The sequence below is a fragment of the Micromys minutus genome (assembly GCF_963924665.1).
Source record: "Micromys minutus genome assembly, chromosome: 20".
Taxonomy (NCBI): Eukaryota; Metazoa; Chordata; class Mammalia; order Rodentia; family Muridae; genus Micromys; species Micromys minutus.
The window spans coordinates 52,360,097-52,386,073 of NC_137955.1; the positions used below are offsets into that span (position 1 = coordinate 52,360,097).

General features: G+C 49.6%; 1 protein-coding gene across 2 annotated transcripts in view; it reads left to right on the forward strand.

The window, feature by feature from the left end:
• SLC12A7 (solute carrier family 12 member 7) overlaps positions 1-25,605 on the forward strand; it is a gene marked incomplete at its 5' end in the record, with an annotated part of 78,116 nt that extends 52,511 nt beyond the window's left edge. For both annotated transcript variants that reach the window (XM_080933710.1, XM_080933711.1), the window contains 19 exons: positions 8-138; positions 1,430-1,671; positions 2,820-3,031; positions 4,017-4,184; positions 4,484-4,582; positions 5,649-5,706; positions 6,427-6,601; positions 7,368-7,486; positions 8,304-8,402; positions 8,910-9,029; positions 9,703-9,807; positions 10,496-10,664; positions 14,463-14,658; positions 15,079-15,248; positions 15,356-15,487; positions 17,503-17,610; positions 19,502-19,680; positions 23,008-23,141; positions 23,578-25,605. In XM_080933710.1, the coding sequence (XP_080789836.1) occupies positions 8-138; positions 1,430-1,671; positions 2,820-3,031; positions 4,017-4,184; positions 4,484-4,582; positions 5,649-5,706; positions 6,427-6,601; positions 7,368-7,486; positions 8,304-8,402; positions 8,910-9,029; positions 9,703-9,807; positions 10,496-10,664; positions 14,463-14,658; positions 15,079-15,248; positions 15,356-15,487; positions 17,503-17,610; positions 19,502-19,680; positions 23,008-23,141; positions 23,578-23,669 (2,708 nt within the window). In that variant the 3' untranslated portion in view covers positions 23,670-25,605. The remainder of the gene's footprint in view (positions 1-7; positions 139-1,429; positions 1,672-2,819; positions 3,032-4,016; positions 4,185-4,483; positions 4,583-5,648; positions 5,707-6,426; positions 6,602-7,367; positions 7,487-8,303; positions 8,403-8,909; positions 9,030-9,702; positions 9,808-10,495; positions 10,665-14,462; positions 14,659-15,078; positions 15,249-15,355; positions 15,488-17,502; positions 17,611-19,501; positions 19,681-23,007; positions 23,142-23,577) is intronic.
• Positions 25,606-25,977: the final 372 nt, after the last annotated feature.

Here is a 25,977-nt window from a genome sequence, read left to right on the forward strand (position 1 = left end):
TTTACAGCGGGAGGCTCATACTACATGATCTCCCGTTCGCTGGGGCCTGAGTTTGGAGGGGCTGTTGGCCTCTGCTTCTACTTGGGCACAACGTTTGCAGGCGCCATGTACATCCTGGGAACCATCGAAATCTTCCTGGTGAGTTCATCTGTGGAAGTCTTCCTTGCCCAGACATTTTGCCTCAGACTGTCTTCTACCCTGCCGCTCTGGACATCAGGGCTCTCAAAGCTGCTGTCTGAGCTGAGGGTCTGTGTGGTCTCGGGAGGCCTAACTAGAACTGGACTTGTATAACTCCTTAAGTAGGACTCTAGCTCTCGAAGGCAAAGCAGTTCTGCTCATCAGTGGTTCTTACAGTCTGGTACGCAACTCCCATTGCAGAAGGGCTTCCCTGTGACTTGATGCTGGGCTTGGGCTCAGTGTCTGGTGGGCTTTCTGTTCACCATGGGTACTGTTTATCATGGCCAGGAAATCATGGGGGCAGGAGCTTGAAGAAGCTAGTCCTGCCAGCAGTCAGGAAGAAGACATGAATTTTGGTGCTCAGATAGCCTTTTCCTTTTTATGCAGTTCAAAATCCCAACCTAGGGAATGGGGGCTTCCCACCCTAAAAAAGTGGTGGCTCTTTCCATCTTCAGTCAATTTAAAATAATCCCTCCCTCTTGCAAGCTAATCTAATTCTGGCTAATCTTGTGAGCTAATCCTAGAGGCTAATCTGACACAGGTCTTCTAAGTGATTCTAGATCCTGTCAATTGATAATAAACATTAACCGTTACTATAACCATCTCCATGGAGTTGGCTCTTTTTTTCCCTCTGCTACCTAAGTATCCCAGAGGCAGCAGGGAAGCCTTTCCATGCTTTCTAAGAAAGGTTTCATGAGAGCAAATGCATATTCTATTCTGGGGGGTCTGGGCTGGGACCTAGGGTTCCTCGTCGCCCTGTGGGTCCCGGACCTCAGACTAAGTAGAGAGGCTCTAGATTGTCATTCTCATTCCTAGGGTCTGGCTGGTCTCTAAGAAAGTCCTGTTCCTATAGAGCAGCTTAATGGACACACTAGCTATTTGGTAGCTCTCTGGAGATTGTGTCCAGCAATCAGCTGGCATTAGTAAAGACGGAGGAGCTACACCGGGCTCTGCTGAGGCTTTTGGCAGGAGTCCTTGGCCCCTCACCACAAGGGTTCTCCCCAGCCTGTTAGTAACCTGACCAAGGTTGCAGTCTGGCTCTGGCAGTTTGAGGGAACTGGACAGGAATGACTGCAGGCCCAATGCCCTGGGTCTGTCTTGGATGGCGCACAAGATTCCGTCTCCGTGTACCCAGCGGGCCTCAAGCCTGACAGGCCTTCTTTGCCAGTATCAGGGAGGGAGCCTATGTGAGGTCAAAGCTGGGTGAGTTCCTAGAAAGGACCTTCTTCACTGACCTGCCTTCTTCCCTCAGACCTACATCTCTCCAAGTGCGGCCATCTTCCAGGCAGAGACAGCAGAGGGTGAGGCGGCCGCACTGTTGAACAACATGCGCGTGTATGGCAGCTGCGCGCTGGCACTCATGGCAGTGGTGGTCTTTGTTGGTGTCAAATATGTCAACAAGTTGGCACTGGTCTTCTTAGCCTGTGTTGTGCTTTCTATCCTGGCCATCTATGCCGGTGTCATCAAAACAGCCTTCGCCCCACCTGACATCCCGTGAGTCGTGAGTCCCAGGCCATCTCGGGGTGGGGTGGGGTGTGATCCAATGCTGGGTCACCATGCAGTGTTGTTCAAGGGGCTGGGACCTGGTCTCCTGGTTCCCTCTCCTCCTCGCTTCTCTCAGGAAGAACATTGAGGTAACCTTGATAATCATTCCTGGTTTCCAGTGTGGTTTTTAAGGAATTTTGGGAGTATGAGGTGGGCACAGTGTCTATGCAGCTGGTTCTGGGTGCATCTGCGAGGTCAGGAGGTCGGTAAAGGTTGTCCCGTATTTCAGTCTGGATTAGTTGCTATTTTTGGTGGTTGTGATAAAGCACCGTGATTAGAAACAGGCTATGGAAGAAAGTGTTTGTCTTGGCCTGTGGTTCTGGGGGGTGGGACGAGAATCTCGTAGTGGGGAGAAATAGCAGGCACGGTAGCAGGAGGGGAGAGAGAGAGAGAGAGAGAGAGAGAGAGAGAGAGAGAGAGAGAGAGAGAGAGAGAGAAAACTGAAAGTGAGACTGACAAAGTTCGTCCCCAGAACATAACTTCTTGAAACAAGGCCGTTATGTCCTGAACCTCCCCGCAAGCACCATCAGCTGGGTATTAAGTGTTAAATGTCTGAGCCTATGGGAAACGAGGTTCTCATCTAAACCACCACAGTCCGATGGCCAAGCTTTTCAGGCCATTCTTATCCCACGAAATGTGGCTTTCTCATTCTCATAGAAACCCCTCAAATGGGCTGCCTCTTGTCCTCCTGTGGGATTGAGGATGTTAACTTAGGTGGCTGGGTCACAGCAAATGAGTGAGCATGGGACCAAGGTGGGGTCTGGGCATGTTGGGACTGAGTAAAGCCATGGTCTTTGGTTGTGAATGTGGGAGCCAGGATGGGATGAAACCAGCGGAGCTGTAGTTTCACCATCTTTGTGGACGGTATGGTCACCTTCTTCCAGGGTGAGTTGCCCCAGGCAGGAGAAGGTAGCTCTGAACAATGGAGGGCTTGTATGTTAGATCAGTCTTCAAGTTGACTTGATGCTTGTTCCTAACATGGCACCCTACAGTAACATGGGTCAGGTTTATTAGAGCTTCTCAGGAAGCATTGAGCCCCACAGTGAGTCAGCTGAGCAAGCATGGTGAAAACAAGCTCTGTCCTTTCTCTGCTCCAGGGTCTGCCTTCTAGGGAACCGCACGCTGGCAAATCGCAACTTTGATACCTGTGCCAAAATGCAGGTTGTCAGCAACGGTACAGTAACCACTGCGCTTTGGCGCCTCTTCTGCAATGGCTCCAGCTTGGGCGCCACCTGCGATGAGTACTTTCTACAGAACAATGTCACTGAGATCCAGGGCATCCCTGGTGTGGCCAGTGGTGTCTTCCTGGGTGAGTATTAGTGGGGACAGCTAGGGTCACCTCCCTGGTTTGTTTGAGGCTGCTCTTAGGGCTCTGGTTCCTCTTGCTTACCCATATTTCTGGGGTCCTGGCCAGCCAAACCCTAGGCTTGAATGGCCTTCTTCATCTGCTGCAAATCAGTTGGATAAGACCAGGCATTCAGTGTTTTGTTTGTGTGAGACAAACACTCAGTTTGCAGCCCAGTGTGGCCTGGAAATTGCTAGGTAGCTCTGATTGGACCAGAACTCATCTGTGTCATCACCTTTCACATGCTGGGATAACAAATAGGGGGCAACTTCATCTTAGAAGGAACCAGTCCCAGGGAGCCTGAACACATAGTCTTCACAGTCTATTCTGTGTGAGGTTGGGGTTCTAAATACCCCCCAACCCCTACAACATGGTATAGTGTGATGTCAGTGGGCAATTAAAGGCTATGTCTGGGTGATGGGGGAGGAGCACATGGGTCTTATACTCAGGACCCGTTGGGGTTTCTGAGGCAAGATATCTGGAGAAAGCAACCCTCAAAGGGTCTCAAGGGCATATGGATTGCTGGCTGGAAACCTCCTATGGAGAGGTCCCTATGGGGATGTTCACAGTTAGTGTAAGACTGCACTTGTGCCAGACTGGAATGCAGTAGAGAATGAAGGTGGCCACACTCCCTGGATCATTGGAGGAACCAATAGTTACAGGTTCTGGGTTTCTGCTTTGTTGGTAGATGCCCAGCAGGGAGAGCACCAAGACTGTGGGCAGCTACCTGTTTAGGAGCATGCAAGTGCAGTGTGCAAGGATCCCCTAGTGCCAAAACCTCATGTTGAGCTTTGGGGAGAGTATCTTCTTGCATGTGGTCCTCACAAACTGAGTGCACCTGATTGGAATCAGAGCCATGGAAGAACTACCTGCAGTTGTGAGTGGTGATGCTGGGTGTAGACAGCCATCCTGACTGAAGGCTGAGAATTCTTGACTGTTCTTATTACAGATAACCTGTGGAGCACATATTCGGACAAGGGGGCATTTGTGGAAAAGAAGGGCGTGTCCTCAGTGCCTGTGTCCGAGGAGAGCCGGTCTGGTGGATTGCCATACGTCCTCACAGACATCATGACCTACTTTACCATGCTAGTTGGCATCTACTTCCCCTCTGTAACTGGTAAGGCCCCCAGCCTCCCCTCCCCCTCTGTCTTTGTGTCTATTTCTCTGTGTGTTCCCACCATGGCTCTCCCTCTCCGACTCCTCTTTCTATTCCTCTGTCACTGTTTCTTTCTGTTTCTTGGTCTGTCTCTATTTTCTGGTCTCTGTGTGTATGTCTCTGTTTCTTTTAGTCCTCACAGAGACCACCTTTCCAGAACGAAGTGGTGGTGTTGGCTCATCTTCTGACCTACAGATGAATCTTTCTGTGAGCAGCACCCTCTAGGTTTTCTGTCACTATTACCCCTGTCTACTCTGCAGGGATCATGGCAGGATCCAACCGCTCTGGGGACCTCAAAGATGCCCAGAAGTCCATCCCAACAGGAACCATTCTAGCCATCGTGACTACATCTTTCATTTGTATCCTTTTCTTAAGGGGCCCTGGCCAGAGGTGTTTGAACTCTAGCACTGCTGCCTTTGCTTTACTCCCCATTTTGCCCATCTGTGCTGCACAGTCTAGATTCAGGTCCCGACCACAGCCTGCCCTTGTACAGCCTTAGGTGATATGCCACATTAAAGCATGACACCTGTATTCCTGTTCTCTTATGACTGTATTTGACACAATGTGCCTTAAAAAAAAAAAAAAAAAAAAAAAAACCCAAGAGAGAACCAGGGGTTGCAGTTCAGCAGTAGAGTGCTTATCTAGCATGCACAAGGTCCTGGCTTCAAATCTCTAGTAATACTAAAGGAAAAAGAAATATAACACATCATTGGATTGGTGCACACTAAGGGTGTACAGCCTTGGTTGGGTGTAGTGTGGGTATGGCATGTCTTAGTTAGAGTTTTACTGCTGTAAATAGACACCATGACCAAGGCAAGTCTTATAAAGGATGACATTTAATTGGGGCTGGCTTACAGGTTCAGAGGTTCAGTCCATTAGCATCAAGGTGGGAGCATGACAGCATCTAGGCAGGCATGGTGCAGGAGGAGCTGAGAGTTCTACATCTTCCTTTGAAGGCTGCTAGTAGAAGGTGAGTTCCGGGCAGCTAGGGTCTTAAAGTCCATGCCCACAGTGACACACCTACTCTAACAAGACCACACCTACAAATTGGCATTCCCTGGGCCAAGCATACAGAAACCATCAATCACATGGCGTAAGTGCAGACCACAGTTGCATTTGGGAAACTGATGTTCCAGGAGTCCTTTCCTCCCAGCAGGGTGGTTGGGTCACCAACCAAGCTCCTTTTGAGTACCCTGTGGCTAGCACTCTGTAGCTAGACAGATGTGAGGATAGTACCCAGAGGACAGTGGAGGTGTTGGGCACATCTGTGGAGACAGGATATGGAGATATTTTAGCACGAGGTGGCCCTGGCTACAGGGTTGCTTCATGCCCATGGGATGGAATCCGCTGGCCATTATGCATCTAATTGGAGCTTGCAGGTTACTCTCTTGCCTCAGGATTGTCTATTCCTTGACTTCAACTCAGATCTTTCCTGCATAGTGCTGTTTGGGGCCTGCATCGAAGGCGTGGTACTTCGAGATAAGTATGTTGGATTTTTACTTACATGAAAATGACTGTAGTTGGTATTGTCTTTCCCGAGGGAGACCTCAGCTTTGAAATTAAATTACCTCTGGGCCTTATAGTTGTATATGAGTTAAGTGCTCTTATCAGAGGATCACACTGCCTTCTGCCTGACTAAAGCATTGATGTGTCACCCCTTGGGCTTAGAGCCTGAAGACTGCTCAGAACAAAGTGGAGGCCTGGTGAAGCTGGGGACGGGGAATGAATACAGGTGTGAGAATGGGAGACGTGGGTCCTAGAGACCCAAGTCCTGCTGCTCAGTTGGCAGAATCTTAGTGTGAACTATCATGGACCCTTCATTCTTAGGGTACGGCTTGTTAGAATCTCAGGGCTTCAAGGGTCTAGTACCACCAGACCTAGAGATATGGCCTGTGCAGAAATGGCAGAGGCCAGCATCAGCCAGGGCTTACTGTTCCTTAGAGGATTCTAGGGGAACAGTTTCAAGCTACCTGATCCCTTTCTGAGGAGGGCTGTCAGGCTGACTGGGTCCTAGTTGGGTTGGACCTCTGAGATGGGCTCTTACCTTCCTTCTCCCCAAGCCCAGGACTTCACACTCAAATAGGGAACAGAGTGTGTGTGTGTGTGTGTGTGTGTGTGTGTGTGTGTGTGTGTGTGTGTGTGTTTTCTGCCTTCAGATCACTTTTTGGAAGCTCTACTGACCACTTTTCCTACTCACCTGTAGGTTTGGGGAGGCCCTGCAAGGGAACTTGGTCATTGGCATGCTGGCCTGGCCATCTCCCTGGGTCATTGTGATTGGCTCCTTCTTCTCCACCTGTGGTGCTGGCCTGCAGAGCCTGACTGGGGCGCCCCGCCTGCTGCAGGCCATTGCACGTGATGGCATCATCCCCTTCCTACAGGTGAGTCCTTCACTCAGAGTGCACAGGTGTTGCTGGCTGCCCTGAGGAGAGACTGTGTAACGTCAGGTCCGGGTGTGTAGAGGTCTGTAAGAGTCTCTCCTGCAGAGCTGGACTAATAGAATGGAGACAGGGGATATATGTCCTGTTTTTGGACTCTACTCTGGTTAGCTCTCACACTAGCTGCTGGGCTGAGGGTGCAGGCCCAGGGTACAGGTCGCCCTGTACTATAAAGTCCTTTTCCAATGGACCATGTTTATCTGTTGACCTATTGAGGCCATGCCAAGGATTGTCCTGCTGGTGTTGATTATGGACTTGGTGTCCCTGAACCTGGCCTTTATAACTGGGACTGAGGTTCTTGGAATGAACTTAGAGGTACAGGATGTAATGAGAGTCCTGGGATGATGTTCCCAAAGTGTCATACCCTCATGGCTTAAACCAAAGGAAGTTGTTTTCCAGAATTTCTGGAGACTGGATACTGACCACACAAAAGTGATTTGAAGATACAAACAAACAAACAACAAACAAAAAAATGGAGGTTCAGGTGTGACAGGGCTGTCCCCTGAGCTTATCTATCTGTCTGGCTATTGGGTTTTCTTTTGGACTTGGCTACATACAGTATGGTGACATGTAACTAAAGCTTGGTTTTGCTTATAGGTTTTGTAAATTAAGATTACATTGTTAAGATGTTCAGATGACACTGCCCTGCAAATGTTCCGTTCACACAGGCATTTTCCTACCGCAGCCCTCCTCTCTCTCCACACTGCAGGTGTTTGGCCATGGAAAGGCCAATGGGGAGCCCACATGGGCCCTGCTCCTCACAGCCCTCATCTGTGAGACTGGCATCCTCATTGCCTCCCTGGACAGTGTGGCCCCCATCCTGTCTATGTGAGTAGCCTGCAAGGACATGGGTGGAGGGTGTGAGGATTTGGCTCCTCTTCCTTCCTATCTGAACATAGGGTAAGGGATAAAGATACATAGTGGGTAGGCACAGAAGGCCAGGTAGTTGTGCTGTGGGCACACCACTGTTGGGCCAGCTGAGGCGAGTGTGGTTGGACAGACAGCTGCTTACGGTAGGTGCAATGGCTGCTCCTATGGTATATGCTCAGGATCAGTAGGCATGTGGCTTGTTCATAGAGCCCCTCAGCTGCTGTGTGGGGTCCCGTAGAGGCCGCCCCATTGTGTAAACGGGGAAGGGTCTCCCTAAAAGTTAGTGTACTGGCTGGTTTTGTGTCAACTTGATACAAGCTAGAGCTATCACAGAGAAAGGAGCCTCAGTTGAGAAAATGCCTCCATGAGATCCAGCTTTAAGGCATTTTCTCAACTAGTGGTCAAGGGGGGAGGGCCCAGCCCATTGTGGTTGGTGCCATCCCTGGGCTGGTAGACCTGGGTTCTATAAGAAAGCATGTTGAGCAAGCCAGAGGAAGCAAGCCAGTAAGTAACATCCCTCCATGGTCTCTGCATCAGCTCCTGCTTCCTGACCTGCTTGAGTTCTGGTCCTGACTTCCCTTTGGTGATAAACAGCAATGTGGAAGTGTAAGCTGAATAAACCCTTTCTTCCTCAACTTGCTTCTTGGTCATGATGTTTGTGCAGGAATAGAAACCCTGACTAAGACAGGTAGTGAGCAGAGTATTGTAGAACATCAGCAGGATACTACTGTGCCATTGTGGGTGGCCAGCAGCCTCACTGTAGCTTCCCCTCCAGGTTCTTCCTCATGTGTTACATGTTTGTCAATCTGGCCTGCGCTGTACAAACCCTGCTGCGCACACCCAACTGGCGTCCACGGTTCAAGTTCTACCACTGGTAAGGTCTTCTTTTGTGGACGTCTCAAGGGACCCACAGACCTGAGCACATGCAATCTGTTCTGAAGGCTGCCTGCTGCTGGGCATAAAGCTGTTTTGGTGGAAGGAGCCCCAGTGAAGTCCATGAGACCATGGCTTTTTGACATATGTACTTGCATTCCTGAGTACATATGTGATTCACATGTCAGCCTGGTCCTCTCCAGCTGGAAATGTTGAGATCCCAGAGCTGCCAGTCTTGTGGAGCCCATTCAGTGTTTTGCTTGTAGCTGGGTGTCTTGTGCACCTCAGGAAGGAAACAGACAATTGCACTCTCCCCAGGATGCAGCTCTGCTGTCAGCAGGGTCCCTGGTAGCCATTTTGTATTCCAGGGATAACTGATTGCCAGGAGTTATGGGCTGATACTCTTCAAGGAAGAGTTTCATAGTGGGGAAAGTGCTGTTGTCGAAGCCAGCTTTCAGGTGCCAGTTAGGGGCTGTATGGGCCTGGTCTTTTGCTTCCTGTCCATCAGGACCCTCTCCTTCCTTGGGATGAGTCTCTGCCTTGCGCTGATGTTCATCTGCTCCTGGTACTACGCCCTCTTCGCCATGCTCATCGCTGGCTGCATCTACAAGTACATCGAATACCGCGGGTGAGTGGCAGCTGCCCCAGGAAGCCGTGGCTTCACCACATTCCTCATGCTCACACAGAACCAGAGCAGTTGCTTGACCTGCCTGGGCCATGAGTCTGGGTGCTCTTGCTGGGGTCTCATGGAGGTTAGACACCCTGAGAGTACTAGGTGTCTTGTGTCGTCACGTAGTCCCAGCCAGGCTGACTTAATCAGGTGTGTGCTGAGTTCCTGCCTGGGAGTTATTGCGCAGAAGCTGTTTTTGTTTGTTTGTTTTTATTAATTTCACGTGTGTTCTAATTTATTAACAGGCTTCCACTTTTAGCAATCTGTTAAGGAATTTGACACTCTATCAACCATAGCACTGGCATGTTCCAGCTACATTACACTTCAGAGTTCCATCCCCACAAAGTTACTTTTGTCCTTCCCTGACAGTTCTGTCCCCACTCTAGGCCTTGAGGCCAATCTAGTTCAGGGCTTCAAGTCATGGTCTCACCTTCATTCTTCTCTCTGTCCCTAGTGTTCCCAGTACCACAAAGGAAGTCTTGATGCTTGAACCTTTTCATTTTTCCCAGTAGCCCTGCTTGTTCTGGGAAGCCCCTTTCTGTTGGGTTTTCAGACATTGTGAATGTCCCAGATAGGTAACATTCTTAAGAGTGCTACTGTGACAAGGTGGCCTTCTTCTGTACCCACACAGGGCTGAGAAAGAATGGGGGGATGGCATCAGGGGCCTGTCACTGAACGCTGCCCGCTACGCCCTGCTGCGTGTGGAACATGGGCCCCCACATACCAAGAACTGGAGGTGAGTACACCTCACAGCCACAACCCCAAGGTAGCAGAATGGAACGGAGACCCTTATCCTGCTGTCTCAGAAGCTTTTGCTTTTGGCCCTCTGGGGAGAGATCTGACAGGGCATCATTCCAATGAGAGAATAACCAGAGATGGGTCCTGAATATCTAACAAGCCACCAGCAGTATGGATTGGAGGCATGCTCCTCTAAGGAAGTTTCCTCTGTCCTAAGGCCAAGCAAAGCAATCTTAGCTGGGGTGCCTGAAGCCCTACCAGCCCCACCAGTCCCACCTGTTCTCCCCATCCCACCTGTCCCACCTGACCTCCCCATCCCACCGGTCCCACCTGTCCTCCCCATCTCACCTGTCCCACCTGTCCTCCCCATTCCACCTGTCCCACCTGTTCTCCCCATCTAACCTGTCCCACCTGTCCTCCCCATCCCACCTGTCCCACCTGTCCTCCCCATCCCACCTGTCCCACCTGTCCTCCCCATCCCACCTGTCCCACCTGTCCTCCTCATCCCACCTGTCCCACCTGTCCTCCTCATCCCACCTGTCCCACCTGTCCTCCCCATCTCACCTGGTCTTCTTGTGCTGTCTGTCTACTTGTTTTCCCATCTCTATCCTGTCTGGCTCGATAAGCATGGGAGTCCTGTCTGTGTATTGCCTTTGTAACTCCTGTCCCTGCCTATCTTACCATAGGCCCCAGGTGTTGGTGATGCTGAACCTGGACTCTGAGCAGTGTGTAAAGCACCCCCGCCTGCTATCCTTCACCTCTCAGCTGAAGGCTGGCAAGGGCCTGACTATCGTGGGATCTGTGCTGGAGGGCACCTACTTAGACAAGCATGTGGAGGCCCAGAGGGCTGAAGAGGTAGGCAGGTGGAGTGCTGGGTGAATGAGGTCCAGGTTGCAACCACCTAAGAAGGGCTGAGCCATGTCCTGCATCTAGAGGCTTAGGGGCACAATTTGTGCACATGCTGTTGACACAGACTTTTTTACTTCTCTGCGTTCAGTTGTGACGGGAAACCTCTAGCCTAAGCAGAAGTAGGAACAAGTAGTGTCATCAGTCCCTCATGTCCACTTCCAGCCTTTGTTATCCCCACAAGGCCAGGCAGGGTCTGTCATCTTCAGTGTCCAGCTACTCAGATTGTCAGAAATCTTTTTACTCCTCTCCTTACCTAAGGCTCCACCATGGCTGCCATGCCATGGTGTCACCCTCTTTGGAGGGGGCTGGTCAGAGAGCTTCTTTTTCTTACGACCTTATTCTTATCTGGTCTTGCTTGTGCATCCATCCTTCCTGCTGTCTGTGTGTCTGTAAGCTGCAGCCCAGTTTCTGAGTCCTGTCCATGCCAGGGACTGGGGAGTGGATTCTGTGGAGCTGATTCTGGACAGTGACTGTGGGTATCGATGGTAATGACTTGGTGACTCTGGTCTGGAGTGACAATCCTGCGGCATTCCCAGTGATGTCATCACTTGCCCAGACAGCCTGTCAGTCCGCTGTGAGATTCAGCAAGTTCAAAGAGGACAAGAGAAGCGACGGATCATTTTCTTGCCTCTTCTAAAGGACCAGTAGTTGTCCATTAGCACACAGAGCCTCCGATCTGAACACTGGCTGCTGCATCATAGCTATAGTGTGGGCGATTTTCTGTTTTGTCCTTTGGTGTCTGACCTGTGGTGTCTGAGGGGCATTTTGTTATGGGAGAGAGAGAGTGGGTGGCTCTGTCTTGGAGGTACTCTTGTTTTTTATCTGTGATATTTCTTGGATACAAAGAGGCCAGTGTCTGCTTTAAGCAATGCTATGCTCTTGTCCTTTCCAAGTATCTCCTCCACACTTTAGAGGATATTCCCTGGAGCTAAGACCACCCCTTGGACAGATTCTAAGGGTGTGCATGGACTCCTATTATCTGAGGTCACTGGTAGAATGTGGGAAAAGGTATTTGAGTGGCAGCTGGGAACTTTCTGACCCCAGTTTTAATCTCCATTCTGATAAGAAATGAGAAGAGTACCTGTGGCTTTCTCATGTACGTCTGTTTGATTCCTTTATATTCTGTAGTGCTGGGGTGGGACCCAGGACCCCATATGTGCTAGACTAGTGCCCTGGGTGGGTGGTTTTAGGCAGAAAGCTCTAAGGAATCTGAATCAGGAACAGATTGAAAAGCAGAAGAAGCCAAGTATTTGCCTCTCCTGATAACCTAGGAAAGGTTAAGCTTTGGAATTAGTCATTTCTATTGATCAGCAAAAGCAAGAAGGAGCTGCCCAAGGGATCCACTTGTCCCTCATGCCAGCATCTGGGACCTGTCACTTTTCTGCTAGAGCTCTGCCCTTTAGTCAGACTGTCATTAGTAGTATAACTGAAGACAGTTTGGGAAAGTCATTTTATACAATCTAAGCTTGTGTAAGAAACTTATTATGGGCATTTCCTTATTATATCAGGATTAATATTAGTTTCCCTCCAATGCAGCATTTGCATGAGAGAGCCCGAGGGTTTGAGTCACCCTATTCTTCCTTAACTAAGGGTCCTATCTTCCTCTTCTGTGAAGTTTCCCTGCCCACAGTGGCTTTGGCAGATGTGCTAACTTCTTGTCTGGGCCAGATGCTTGCCTGGTCAGGGCTCTGGCCTCTAAAGCTTTAGGCTGGGCAGGAGATTCTCTAGCAGTAAGGCAAGAACTAAGATCCAGATCCAGCTTCTTGGGTCTAGCATGGGGAAAGCAGTGTTGCAACTAGTATTAGGGACACAGGCATTACAAAGCTATGGCAGTTGTGTGTAGGTGACCTGTACAGTAGACATATCCTTCTGGTCAGTACTCTACAGTGTTCTCTGCTGTAACCTTTCGTCAGCTTCAGCCCATAGGAGGACAGAGTAGCACTGTCACATGCCATCGTGTTGAGTCAGCCTCTCTAGTACTTCTCCTATGAAACCCCCAACATGGGAACTGTCCCTCCTGCCTGGGCTGCCTCTCACTCACTGGCATGTTCCCCTTTTAGGACAGTGTGTTTAGATTGTTTCTGAATTACTCAGAATTCTATAAGTGGAACATGTTCCTGGGAGCCTGGTCTACCCTGGGTGTCTGGTGGAGATGAACATAAAGTAAGGGAGATGGTGAAGTAAGGATGACTGGGAACAGTGTGTATTATCAGTCCAGCTTTAGTTGTGGGACTATAGTGCTGGGTGGTGTCATTGTGGGGCTGACACAGGAGGCCAAGGAGGGATAAAAGTGTCTCTTGTTACCAGTGGAGCAAACCCAGGCTGTGCAAAGTAAATTTGAGGTGTGGGCAGGCCTCTCTGCCTCTTCTGGCTTTGGGGGCTCCAGACATTCCTAGGCTCAGCCTGTCTCCACGTGGCTGCCTTCCTTCTCAAATCTCTCTGTCTTCTCAGAGTTCCTTGTTACTGGGTTCAGGGTCCCATTGAACACTTAGGATTCTTCTGCAAGGATAATTATTTCCAAATAAGGTCACATTTTCCCAACACTATTCAACTCCTCAACAGTCCTCATTCCCCAAGCATATCTACCTCCCATGCTTGCAGTCTTCAAAGTCTTGAGCATCAATAACCCTGAATCTCATCGCAAACTACACCAAGAGGGATGGACTCCTCTCTGTGCTTAACCATGAAATGTGGTCTACATAAGTGTGAAGTCTAGTAGGGCTGCTCCTCTGGGTACCATCAGACATTCTACACCCAACGGGACCTAGTAGCCTGCCTACCATAGAAGAACAGCATCCCTAAGGGCTGTTAACTAATGAATGGTGTGTCCTGAGTCATAGTGTTTAACCTCTCCATTGTCCCTAAGCCACCCTGGGGAGGGAGGAATTGTCCTAGTAGATGACTGACACAGTGATTGTTGTGTTTATAAGAAGATAGAGGGGGAATATGTTTTGTGGATATGTGGTAAGGTATGGGGGAAAGGGGTGCTTCAGCTGGCCCATGCTAAATCATCCTTTCCCCCTAAAGGACCAGCCACACGACAATGTAGTATAGAATATTTTATTTAGGGCATGGGAAAGGGAGTTGAGAGGGTAGTAGAGGCAGAGAAAGTACAGAAGGGGCACATGGAGAAAATGGGGTGGGGGAAGGGTGAGGGGACAGAGCCAAGAAGGTAAGAGAGAGGAAGGGTGTAAGTAGCCCCTATTATAGTGAGTCAGGCATACCTGGCTGTTGCCTGGTAACTGTGGGGGTGAAGCTTAGACAAAATGCTAACAGTGATGGAATGACGGAAGTGGACAGGCATGGAGACTGACATTGTGGCTTGTCTGACATTGTGGCTTGTCAGATAGCTCTTGCTGGAGCCTTCCATTTGCTCAAAGGTTGTTAAGTCAACCCATGAAGCATGACCCATGAGCATCTGATGCTTACTGTCTGATTTGACCCCCACCGCCAATCCAAATGATAAGGGATGGTTGGTAAAGTCAGAGATCACATTAAAGCACTGTCTGGTGTACCCTAGTGGTAACCTTTGACACCTGCACACAGCTGTGCCTCACAACATCAGGTTTACTTTGTCTCTTACACATATGTTCAAACACACATGCCAGTGACACCTCAGTCTCCATCCCTAAACGTCAGGCTATGGAATATGTGTTGGGCTGGCTCACTAAGGATGAAGGGCATGATGTCCCTGACATGTATCTTGGCATCATGTACTAACACCCACCTCCACAACTCACACAGAATATCCGGTCTCTGATGAGTGCAGAGAAGACGAAAGGCTTCTGCCAACTGGTGGTGTCTTCCAACCTGCGAGATGGTGCATCCCACCTGATCCAGTCAGCTGGCCTTGGTGGCATGAAACACAACACTGTCCTCATGGCCTGGCCAGAGGCTTGGAAGCAGGCAGATAACCCTTTCTCCTGGAAGAACTTTGTGGGTGGGTGTGGCAACCATTTCCCTCCCAGGTTCCATGAAAGTCCCATGTGTAACTGTCATACCAAGTGTATGGCCAGAAAATATAGAATTGGGTCCTCAGAATGTGCTGGCCAAGTTGTTAGTTAATGAGAAAGCAAATGGCAGCTTTGTATTCTTGAATACTTTCTCCCCTAATGCCCAAGCCCAGTCCCTATTTGGGTTTTTCCTAGAATGTGACACACAGTCCTCTGGAGTAACTGGTGATATGGAAAGTTGTTCTTTGATGCCCTCCTGGGTAGATGACTTTATGGGACCTTGCCTGCTTTAGCCTGTGACAGTCTCCGCACTGTCTGGAGGGAAGCTAGCTCCCTGTTCGTCCCCCATGAGATCCCATGGTCTAGCTGGTCCTTGGTAACTTACCCATGGATACCTCTCTCCACAGACACTGTCCGAGACACTACAGCAGCACATCAGGCATTGTTGGTGGCCAAGAACATCGACTTGTTCCCGCAGAACCAAGAGCGCTTCAGTGATGGGAACATTGATGTGTGGTGGATTGTGCATGATGGGGGAATGCTCATGCTTCTGCCCTTCCTGCTGCGCCAGCACAAGGTGTCTGCCGTATGGCCATAAGCCAACAGCTAGGCTACAGGGACACCACTATGTGGAGGGTGTGGCCTTGCCTGAGTTCCTGCAGAAATGTCTCCCCTCTTCCCCAGGTATGGCGAAAGTGCCGGATGCGCATCTTCACCGTAGCCCAGGTGGATGATAACAGCATCCAGATGAAGAAGGACCTGCAGATGTTCCTGTACCATCTCAGGATCAGTGCTGAGGTGGAGGTGGTAGAAATGGTGCGTGCACAGCTGTGTGCTGCAGGGGATGGGGAGGGGGAGCAGACGGACGGACCTGGATGTCACGCAACACTTCTGAGATCACAGAGATAGTACATTTTGACGTGTTCTTAGGGTAACACTTGTATTGTCTTACTGTCCCCATCCTGTGTCTGAGCAAGTCTCAGTTGACAGCAGCTCTGGTGAAGGCCTTGGGGATGAGGTCTGCCCAGCGGCCTGGAGCCTGGGGCTCTGTTTTTGTCCGTGACTTCATAGTTTCTCAGCTAGAAATTATCTGCCTATCTGTGGGTATATAGGAGTGAAGTCATGCTGGGGCTAACAGAACAAAGTTACAGTAGATACCGTTTACTGTGTCTGAATGACTAAGGAGTGAGGTTGATTCTGAGATACTCACTCTAGCTGTCCTTGAGGACCCAAGATTGTTCCTATGGACTGAGCAGCCCCACGTGGATTAACGGTGTATCCTTTGTTCTTTACTGCCTTCTGCTTTCTCAGAATGCCATGTTCTCACATGTGTCATCTATATGACTTGCTTATTCCTCCATCCCCTGATCTTGGATGATACCCAGTATGTGATCGCCCTGCCTGTCCTGTCTGTGCGTGGCTGTACAGCTCCATCCCTGGAATAGAACTGGCAAGGAGTCACATTTGGTAGAAATAGTCCCAGAGAGGCCTGCTTTTCTTCAGTCTCACAGAGGGATTATGTTTGAAGGATGTCCCAGAAGGGCCCATTTCTTCTCCATGGCCACGTGGAGTGCCACATTAGGTAAAGGGACCTCCATGGTCTCATGGGGGAGTCCCAGCTCTAGAACTGCAGAGGTGCTTCTTAGCTGGAGCTAGCAAACTGCTTGTCTCTGCCTGTATCTCTTTAATCATGGATGAGGCCTGGCATCTCTGCATTATTGACGACCTCTTGCATTCTCTTGTCAGCTCCCAGGGAACCTTGTAGTATGGGGCTATGTTTTCTCCCTCTATAGGAAGAAACTTTGTGTGAGTCCTTGAGGCCTCTCAGAGTTTTGGGTCAGTGCAGGTTGGGTATCACTGGGTTTTATGCTGTGAGCGTGCTGTTCAGAAATGCTTATCCAGAGCTGGACATTTCCCAGCCATCTGGAGTTGTAGACTCGCTCTCTGTGGCTTCTGTTTGTAGTCTCCTCTGTGGTTTCTCTCCAGGTCTGTCTGCATTATTAGTAGTTAGAAACTACCTTTTAGACTAAGTAACAGGAGCCCTGGAGGGAGATAAGGTCTTGTGAGGCAGTCCAGGTTAGGCAGGGAGACCAGCAGTCCACTGGCCTGGACTAGTGTCTATTTAATGTACAATGTAGGAGCTGCTTTAGCTCCCAGCTTCAGTCTTGCCCCAGGGGGTTGGCTTCTAGAGATAACCTCCCTGTAAGTTCCCACTAGAATACAGACCTCTGTCCCTACCCTGGGGACATGGTCAACTGACAAGGGGCTACCCAAAGTGTAAGATTTTAGGTGTTTGGGTGTAACAGGCAGGGTTATTCTGAATGCCAACAGTCAGGATCATGATTCACTAGTGCTTAAATGCTGCTGTCCTTGGTTTGGAATCTTTTCCGTATGTGTTTAATAACTCCGTGAAGAGTGAGCTGGTCTGAGATAGGAAGTGATACCAGGTATTTAGGAGTATGTGTCCTGTGAGATCACGGCTCCTACAGACAAGCCAGGAATGCCCTGTCTAGAACCCTGAACAGCTCTGTGCTTAGTGTAAACTGCAGCAGCATCACTGACTGTGTGGCTATGTTAGAGTCCCCAGCAGGAATGTAGGTGGGCTGTTGTGTTTGTCCACCTGCTACTGCAGACTACACATTTGCATTCATTGTCACACATTCTCATGCCTTCCCAGGCTGCCCTGGGATAGAGCTCTGACACTCCAGGCCAGGAGTACATGGCCACTGCTTGCTCAAGTCCACTTGACTACGGGGGTTGGGTAGGAGGTGGGTTGGCAGTGACACCATGTTTTGTAAACATTGTTACGTCTGTGGCTTGATGCTTTTTAGGTTGAAAACGACATTTCTGCATTCACCTATGAGAAGACGCTAATGATGGAGCAGAGGTCACAGATGCTGAAGCAGATGCAGTTGTCAAAGAATGAGCGGGAGAGAGAGGTGTGTGCACTGGGGAGAACGTAGGGTAGGGTCAGTGCTATCTGGCCCATACGTGGGATCTGTGTTGATGGGAGCACAGAACAACCTAGCAACAAAATGCCTCTAGATTCACACAGTTCCCATGGCATTGGACTTTGTTTGTTAATGAAGAGCAAACATGGCCACCTGTGCCCATTGGTACAGTGTGACTCAGGGCTGGCATCTTTGTGGTCACTTCATACCTAGGAAAGACACAGATGGTGGATAACATGACACCTACCTTTCTTTGAGACTGTGCCCTCAGATCTTTTGTTGTACAGGAGACCTAGGATCCATGTCTGTGGACATACAGCATGGAAGCCTGGCAGCCGGCTCCAACATGTCTGGAAAGGCTCAGTGGTTTTGTTTCTCTCACTGTCCCTGTGTGCTACAGGGAGCCCTAGTGCCAGCCAGTCTGTCCTAGCCTTAGCCAGGACAAAAAACCTATATTAGATTAAGTGGCATATTTAACTTGGAGAATTACTAAACTCAGATAAAGAAGGGTTTGGGGTAGGGGGATGACATTCAAGAGTCTGACTTCAGCAGAGATGGGCTTCCATATGGGACAGAGGCCACTATTTTGTTTGGGGTTGGTCAGCACGATGGGTGGGGAACCTTTGGTTACACTGCTAGACTATGCTGGGTCTACTATGGTAGGTAACCAACAGGCTATTCTTCCCTTTGGAAACTGGGAAAGTTAAGGCCATGTTGGTGGTAAGGACACTAAAGGACCATGACGTTCATATATAGCTGAGTTTGACCCATGCTACTATCTGAGGAAGTCAAGGCTCAGCTATTGAGTAGCATTCCTTGAAGGGTTTTAGCCCACCCTGGCTGGAACTCTGCAGGTGAGCAGGCAGTAAGTCCTTACCCACACAGGCTGAGGCTATGAGGGTCAAGCAGTTGGCAGGTCCTCAGCCAGCCAGACTCAATTGTCTGGACCCTTATGTCCCCTTATCATTCAGTGGCTCGCTCACATTGTCAAATGTGAAGAAGGCATGTGGCTACCTCTTGCTGTCAGCTTCCCTCGGGACACCGGTTTGTCATGTGGGGACATTAATGAGACTTGTTATGAGGGGCTTCCATGTGGGAATTTCTGTGTCTTCAGCTGCATTGTTGTCTCTCTTAGCCTTCCTGTGGGTGGGTGTGCTTACTGGAGCAGGGTTTCCTTAGAGTCTTTTGTTCTTACTGGAGCTCCAGAGTTCCCTCTCTCTGAGCTTCAGCTGTGGCTCTGTGAGACAGATACCACATTCCACTTTGTCCCTGACTGTTGACAGCCCAGATTCAGAGTATCAGTAATGACTCTTACAGCCCAGACAAGAGGAAGGCCTGCTCAGCAGACCTTTGACCCTTGACCTAGGGTGCAGGTTGGTCCCAGATCTTTAAACATTCACTTTGCTCCCCCAGTGCCTAACCCACTGGAGGGGGCTATGTAGGCAGGTACTACCCACTTATGACCCTTTAAAGCCCCTGTGAGTCTGGTAGCCAGAGGGGTTGTTGAAGCAAGCCCCTCCCTGAGATGGAAGCTACCATGATGTGTCCTGGTCAGGGTTGATGACTGACCAAGGTCTACACCAAGTAAGGAGACTATGGCACCAGTGGTCCGACAGCTCAACTGAGTTGTCGGTCCAAGGAAGGAAAGTGAGATAGGAAGAGGCAATGGTGGGAAGCCCCCATGGAGGGGAGATCCTCGTGGGGTGAGGACAGTGCCAGAGCCCTTTGTGGCATTGTTATCTACTAGTTGAGGAGTCCTAGCCAGTTGCACATGAATCCTCTTGGTTTATTCTGTAGCCTGCTTGCCTCATTGGACATGTTCTCTCAAGTGTGGGTTTCAAGAGCCACTATCTGTTCCAACCTGCTCTTCCCTCACCAGGCTCAGCTGATTCACGACAGGAACACTGCATCCCATACCACGGCAACTGCTAGAACCCAAGCCCCACCAACACCCGACAAAGTGCAGATGACGTGGACTAAAGAGAAACTCATTGCAGAAAAACACAGGAACAAGGAAACCAGCACATCAGGCTTCAAAGACCTCTTCAGCCTAAAGCCGTGAGTGTGTCTATGTGGCCTGGCCCAATGCACAGTGAGGACAAACTTCCACCCAGCCCACTAAGGAGTTTTGGAGGGCAGCCCACTGGCCCATAGGCCTATAAAGAACTGGGACCAGCCCAAGGCTATGCTGTTAGTGCCAATGAGCCAGGTTGTGAGGAGACTGGGCTATGAGCCTTACTCTCTTGATGCTAATGACTTCCCAGACCCCACCCCTATCCTCATAGTCTAGACCTGGGGTCCTTCCATCTTGGCTGACTTGAGAATCCCAAGACTGTGAGGTCCTTATGGCTGTCACAGAGCTGTGGAGATGCCATCATGACTGATTTAGTTACGTCTTATTGACACAGCCCAAAAGAGGGCCAGAGTCCCCTTTGACTGGGTCTTTCTGGTGGGGTTATTCTAAAGCTCTAAGTTCTTAGGGAGAGAAAGAGGGTCTTAGGGAGTGGAGTGGGCATCTGTTGAAGGGCCAAGGCCAGCCATTTTACCACATAGCATGGCCACCACCAGTTCTTGAATTGGTTGAATCGTGCGGAGTCCTCTGCTGGAGTAACCTGCTCTTTGTGTTCTCTTCCATGTAGAGAGTGGGGAAACCTGTAAGTGCTCTTTCATTTTTAAGACTTCCTTAGACCAAGTTGCCTTGCATGCTTGCGTGTGTCCAGCCTGTGCGTGTAGAACATCCTGCTGACCTCACCACCTCCACTCAGAGTTGCTCAGGGCACATACCCAGATGTCATTCTCTTAAGTGACATCAAAGGCAGTGTGGCAGAGCTGATTCTGAGCCACTCTGAGATGGGGCAGGTGTGTGCCTCCTGTATCAATGAACAGGCTCACCCACACCCCTCCAGGTCTACTCAGTCCATATAAAATTGCTTCCTCTGCTCTCCATCCAGGAGGCTGCCATCCTTTTCCTCTCCAATGAGAAGGGTTTGTGGATCAATTCTATATAGTCAGACTATATATAGTGTGTAAGCTCTGGGGCTGGATGTCAGGGCCAGGAATGCAGAGTCTGGGGGTCTAGCTACAAGCCCATGAGCAGGAGCATTCTGGGAGGACATATGCTGAGGTTGCCTGGAGATGCTATGGTGGTCCTTTCATGTGTGTTGTGCTTGTCCTGTCTCCCTGTAGCCATTCTGTGCCATTGTCCCTAACAGGCAGGTAATGTGCAAGGTGCTGATCAGGTGGTTACGTGACCATAGCTGAATTACTCAGACACCAAGGAGGCCTTGAGAAGCTTGGACAACTGGGGAAGCTGAGAGCACCCCAGGCTACCTGCTGTCTGCAAATCTAAAAGCTCCCCTGCCATAGTTTATTAAAACACATAATCAGAAAGGCATGGTAACAGGTTTTGACCCCACACCACTTGTGCACATGTGCCTATATACACATGTGTCTGTACCTAACCTACAGATTCCTAGACACACACATGGGATACTTATCAGTGGGATACTTATCTGTCAGGACCCAGGCTGTAGCCAGGGTCAGGAAGAAGTTCTAGGGTTCAGGCCTGTTTCTTGGTTAGTCTGGCAAGAGATGTGTTTCCTTTCACAATTATCCTGGAGCATGTATGGCTGTGGATGTGTGTTGGTTAGAGTGCATGTGTGTAGCAGTTAGAAAACATGTAAACTAGCTAGTACATGTGTGTACCAGGTAAAGCTCATGCATGTATTGTCAGATGACATGCATGTGTGTTGGTCTAAGTACATTTGTGTTGTGTACACACTAGTGTACCTACCTGCATGTGTGTTGGTATGTGCTTGTTAGCATTTGCAGTCATTTAAGTGCATGTATTTTCCGCTTTAGATGGTCTTGGGGCAGTTCTGCTGACAGTCAGCCAAGGACATGTGACTTCACTTCCTGCTTCCAAGACCCACTCCCAGGTGTAGACACTGTCTAGAAAGACAAGACATTTTACTGATTAACTCTGCTGGGTTACTAGGAACAGAGGCAGGATTGAGTTAGCTTTCAGAACTCAATTTCCTTGGCCTTCTGGTGTTTCTCTAGCGTCAACAGGGCATGCCACACTGGCATGGATAACAGGCCAAACCCAGAACTCGGGTTCCATGTGGCTGCTGTACTCTCCCACCCCAGGTTCTTGCATTTCATGCAGTTTGAGAACTGCTGCTGGACAAACACACAGTAATCGTGCCCTTTCCGTGGGGTGAATCCAGGGTTCTTGTAATGAAAGGCCTCACTGGTACCACAGGGGCTCACCTATAATTTTATCAAATTAAACCGAAGAGAGAAGATAAAGGGCCCATGACTGTTTTCTTCCCGGAGAATGGCAGTTACAAGCTGTTATGTTTGGCTTAGAGTTGAGTTGATCAGTGGGTGTGATTATGGGGCATCTCAGGACCTCTCTATGACCCTGAAATGGCAGCTTCATCTGCCTGTCCCTCTCTCTGAGGCACAGAGATGTCTTTGCTCAGAAGGGCTGCAATCAAGACTGTATGGGCAGATTAACAAGCTAACCAAAAATCTGCCCTGTGTCCTGAGCCCAAGGATGTTCCAGATGTCCCAGTACCAATAGAAATATAAATTCATTAGGATAGAAACACAAATTCATTAGGACAGGTAGTGCTCTGGCAAAATTTTCCAAGGTAGTTTTTTTAAACATTGGTTCTACATGCGATTGGTCCAGTTCTCTAGAGAAGGGGATGTTTGGTGGATAAGAAGGCTGACCTCTGTCCTACAGGCACCTGACTGCTTATGTGTGCTAAACCTGTGATGTCCTCCTCGAACATAGGTGGGTGTGGTCCCTGCTACCTGGGAAAATGAAGACTACAGGGCCCCCATACAATAGAACACATGGTGTGAGAGCTCAGTGATGTTCTTTCTGCTCAGTTCAGAAGCTAGAAACATGAATCTGAACCGTGCAATGCCAGACGCTCTTGAGCACCTAGTTCCAACTACATCTAAGTACTGTGTACTCAGTTCAACAGATTTGCTCCTTGGCAGCACCAGACATGTCAGGAGGAGGCCAGGGATTAAGCAGTTGTACCAGTGCCCTAAGACACAGGCCAGTTCCCATGCCTGCCCAGACAGCTGCTGTGCCCTCACATCCTGTTTCTGCCTGTACCAATGGTTGCTTTGCAAATGCAGCTTTCTGAGTGTCTTGTAGTTTACCTGCATTACTTTATGGTCTCTAGAAGCTTAGCAGTTTAGTGATGCTCTGTTCTAAAGTGTCTAGAGCCAAATGCTTTCTGCTGCTAAGTCACACCCTATGCTCAGATAATCTGAGCCTCGCCCTTCCCATGAACAAAATGGGAGGGCGGGTAGGCGGCAGGCCTCAAGCCTACTGTGCTCACTCTACCACCTTTCTCCCAGGGACCAGTCCAACGTCAGGAGGATGCATACTGCTGTGAAGCTCAATGGTGTAGTTCTCAACAAGTCCCAGGATGCCCAGCTTGTCCTGCTGAATATGCCAGGCCCCCCAAAAAGTCGGCAGGGGGACGAGAACTGTATCCTTTTTCCAATGTTTCCTGTGGTGGTGGTGGTGGTGGTGAACAGTATTACCGCTATGGCACTGTCAGACCTGACTCCTTGTTTACAGAGTCTCAACTCATGTGAGCCACTTGGGTCCATGGAATGGCAAATGAGGGAGATGTTTCATTGTTTCCTGGTCAGAGACCACAGAATCACCAGGGTTTCTGTTACCCAGTTACCTATTGGTTTCAAGTAGAGGTTCCAAGAATATCTCTCTGCCCTCTGGAGGTGGCAGCTTCATTCCTGTTTTTTCATGGTACCAAGCAATTATTTCCTCTGTTTGGAGCTCCGTAGCCTCTTGGAATCTTCCCATCTGTCACAGGCCTTGGTTTCTTAGGCTGAGTCTGTAATATAAACTGGGGTCCCTGATATGGCAAGTTGAGATTGGTATGGCCTTAACTATCAACCCAGACATGGAGTTTCTTGAGGTCTTGACTGAAGGGCTGAACAGGGTCCTCCTGGTCAGGGGTGGTGGCCGGGAAGTCATCACCATCTACTCTTAACACCTGCAGCCTGGACACACCTGGATGGGGTCAGGACTGTGCAAGCTGCCTGTGACCAGGCTGGGGCTCAGCAGCCTACCACTGACTGGTGACCACTGCCCTAGCACGTGTTGCCTGGCTTACCAAGATGTTGCAGTGATTCTGGTCACCCTGACACACATGGCTTCCCACAGACATAATGCTCCCTAAGCTTCCTCAGAGCAGAAGATGCTACATGGGGAGTATCTAGAGTTGTTCTGACAGAAATGGCTCTGTACATTGTTGTGGGCAATGGTAGGTATACCCAGAGTATCTGGGGCAGCTCTTCCTACTTCTGGCAGGGCCTCACCTCCAGACACTAGGATTACCTTTCTGCAGATGACTGTCTAGCATTTTGTGGCAGTTCCATTTTACTTCTGCCCTGTACAGAGAAAAGTACTGAGGTACTTCCGTACTTTTTATGAACTCTGACAGATGAACCAGAACATGTGAACAAGCACACAGTTCCTTGGGGGCTAGAATATCACTGAGCTGTTCCCCATTGGCTTCTGCCTTCTTTGTTCCTTTGAGTATCCTTGCTGTGCACTCTGTACAGTAAGCACACTGAGGACTGTGCACCCTCACCTCCTCATTCCCTCCCCACACTCCTCAGACACGGCTCTCAGGGTACCACTGGAAAGTGAGATACTGTTTACAGGATAGGAGTGGGTCACCGTTTGAGCCGGTGGTGCCTGCCAGCTGTGTTCCCATCTGAGTCGATGCCCTAGGAGCTCCTGCAGAGAACCTTTGTTCTGCAGGGCTATCTGCAGCTAGCCCACTTTCTCTTCTCGTGGGAACTCAGCCACTGTATTTCATAAGCACTGAGCTGGTAACCTCAAGCAGGTGACTGTAGAGCCATACGGTGTGACAAACGGCAGGATGTGTCTCAGCATACAGCTTTGTATATGACATGCCATACCATCCCTCATCCTCCTGGAGAGAAAAGCCAGGCCCAGCCCAACACCCTCAGCAGCCACACCTCTGGGTCTTTCTGGCTGAGTCTCTTGTCTCCTGTCCTGGAGCCTTACTCAGTAGGGGCCATAGGCGCTTCTGCACTTTTTAAAGAACCTGACAGATGATTTGCACTTTACTCTTGGGCATTCTGTTCTGTAGGTCATGGTTTGTTCACAGGCTGTAGGCAACAGCAGCGATCCGTTACTCATATTCTGTATGGCATATTTATTTATTTAACCCTCCCGGGGGAAGCTTGAGGGGGATAGTTTCTGTGTGGATGCTCCATGCTGCCATGCTCTGGGCATCTCTGGCTTCCTCTAGAGAATCAACCCTGTCCACATTCACGATGTTCCAGTTATGGTAGAGGCCAAGTTTGCACCTGCACAAGTTCCTCAGACTTTGTTAGTCAGCCAGAAGTAAGCTTGCCAGAGTAACAGCTGCCCAGTGTGTGTCCCCAACAGCATAGTAGTGATTTCAACACCTGCTTTTGACTCAACTCTGAACTTGGCTCAGACTCCTGAGCCCTTGATGTCTAGAGCAGAGCAGGTGGGGTGCCTCTCCCAGCTGTTAGGAATGCCCTGGGCAGCTGGCCTTTCAGGTTCTGGGTCACTGCTTACATGAGCTGCCTGTCAAGAGTGTCCAGCCTCCTTTATCTTGCAAACTGTGTGTTCCTGGTAACTGTGGCTGTTCAGATCAGTTTCATGTTTTCCTTTTGATAGGCTTTTGTCTTTGTATGACTTTGTTAGTGGAAGAGTAAAGTTCTATAAAATATAAATGTTTAAGGAACTTCATGTGTCTCATTTCCATAGAATTCAGTGGTGGGAGAGGATGAACTTACTCATTCCTCCCCAGAGCTTCTCAGAGGCCACTTCAAGACTGACCACCAGAGGGACTGACTGCCCAGGGCACAGCAGGGATGACCCTGCTGCATTGGAGCTCTATAAAAATATTAGGGGAACTCTCATGACGGATTTGACAACTCAAACCTTAACTGCCATCTCAATAGTGCCTTTGTAGCTACTCAACTCAGAATTTTCTAAGGTTGGGAGCCCCAGAATCACAACAGTGCAAGGGAGGCTATAATCTAGAAAATGTGGGACAGGAAGGAGGTATTGAATCGCTGAAACACAGAACTGTGTGGCCATGGGGTTAAGTCAGGTTATCCTTGTGACCCAGGACATATCCCCACAAACCTTCTCCCTGGCATTCATCATGGTGTCTTCCATACCCAGACATTCTGCAGTAAAGCAGTGTTTGATAATAGAAACGAGGCTCTGACCTGTGGCAGCATGCACAAACCTGGGAGACTTAGAGAAGTCGACACTGTTCCCACAGT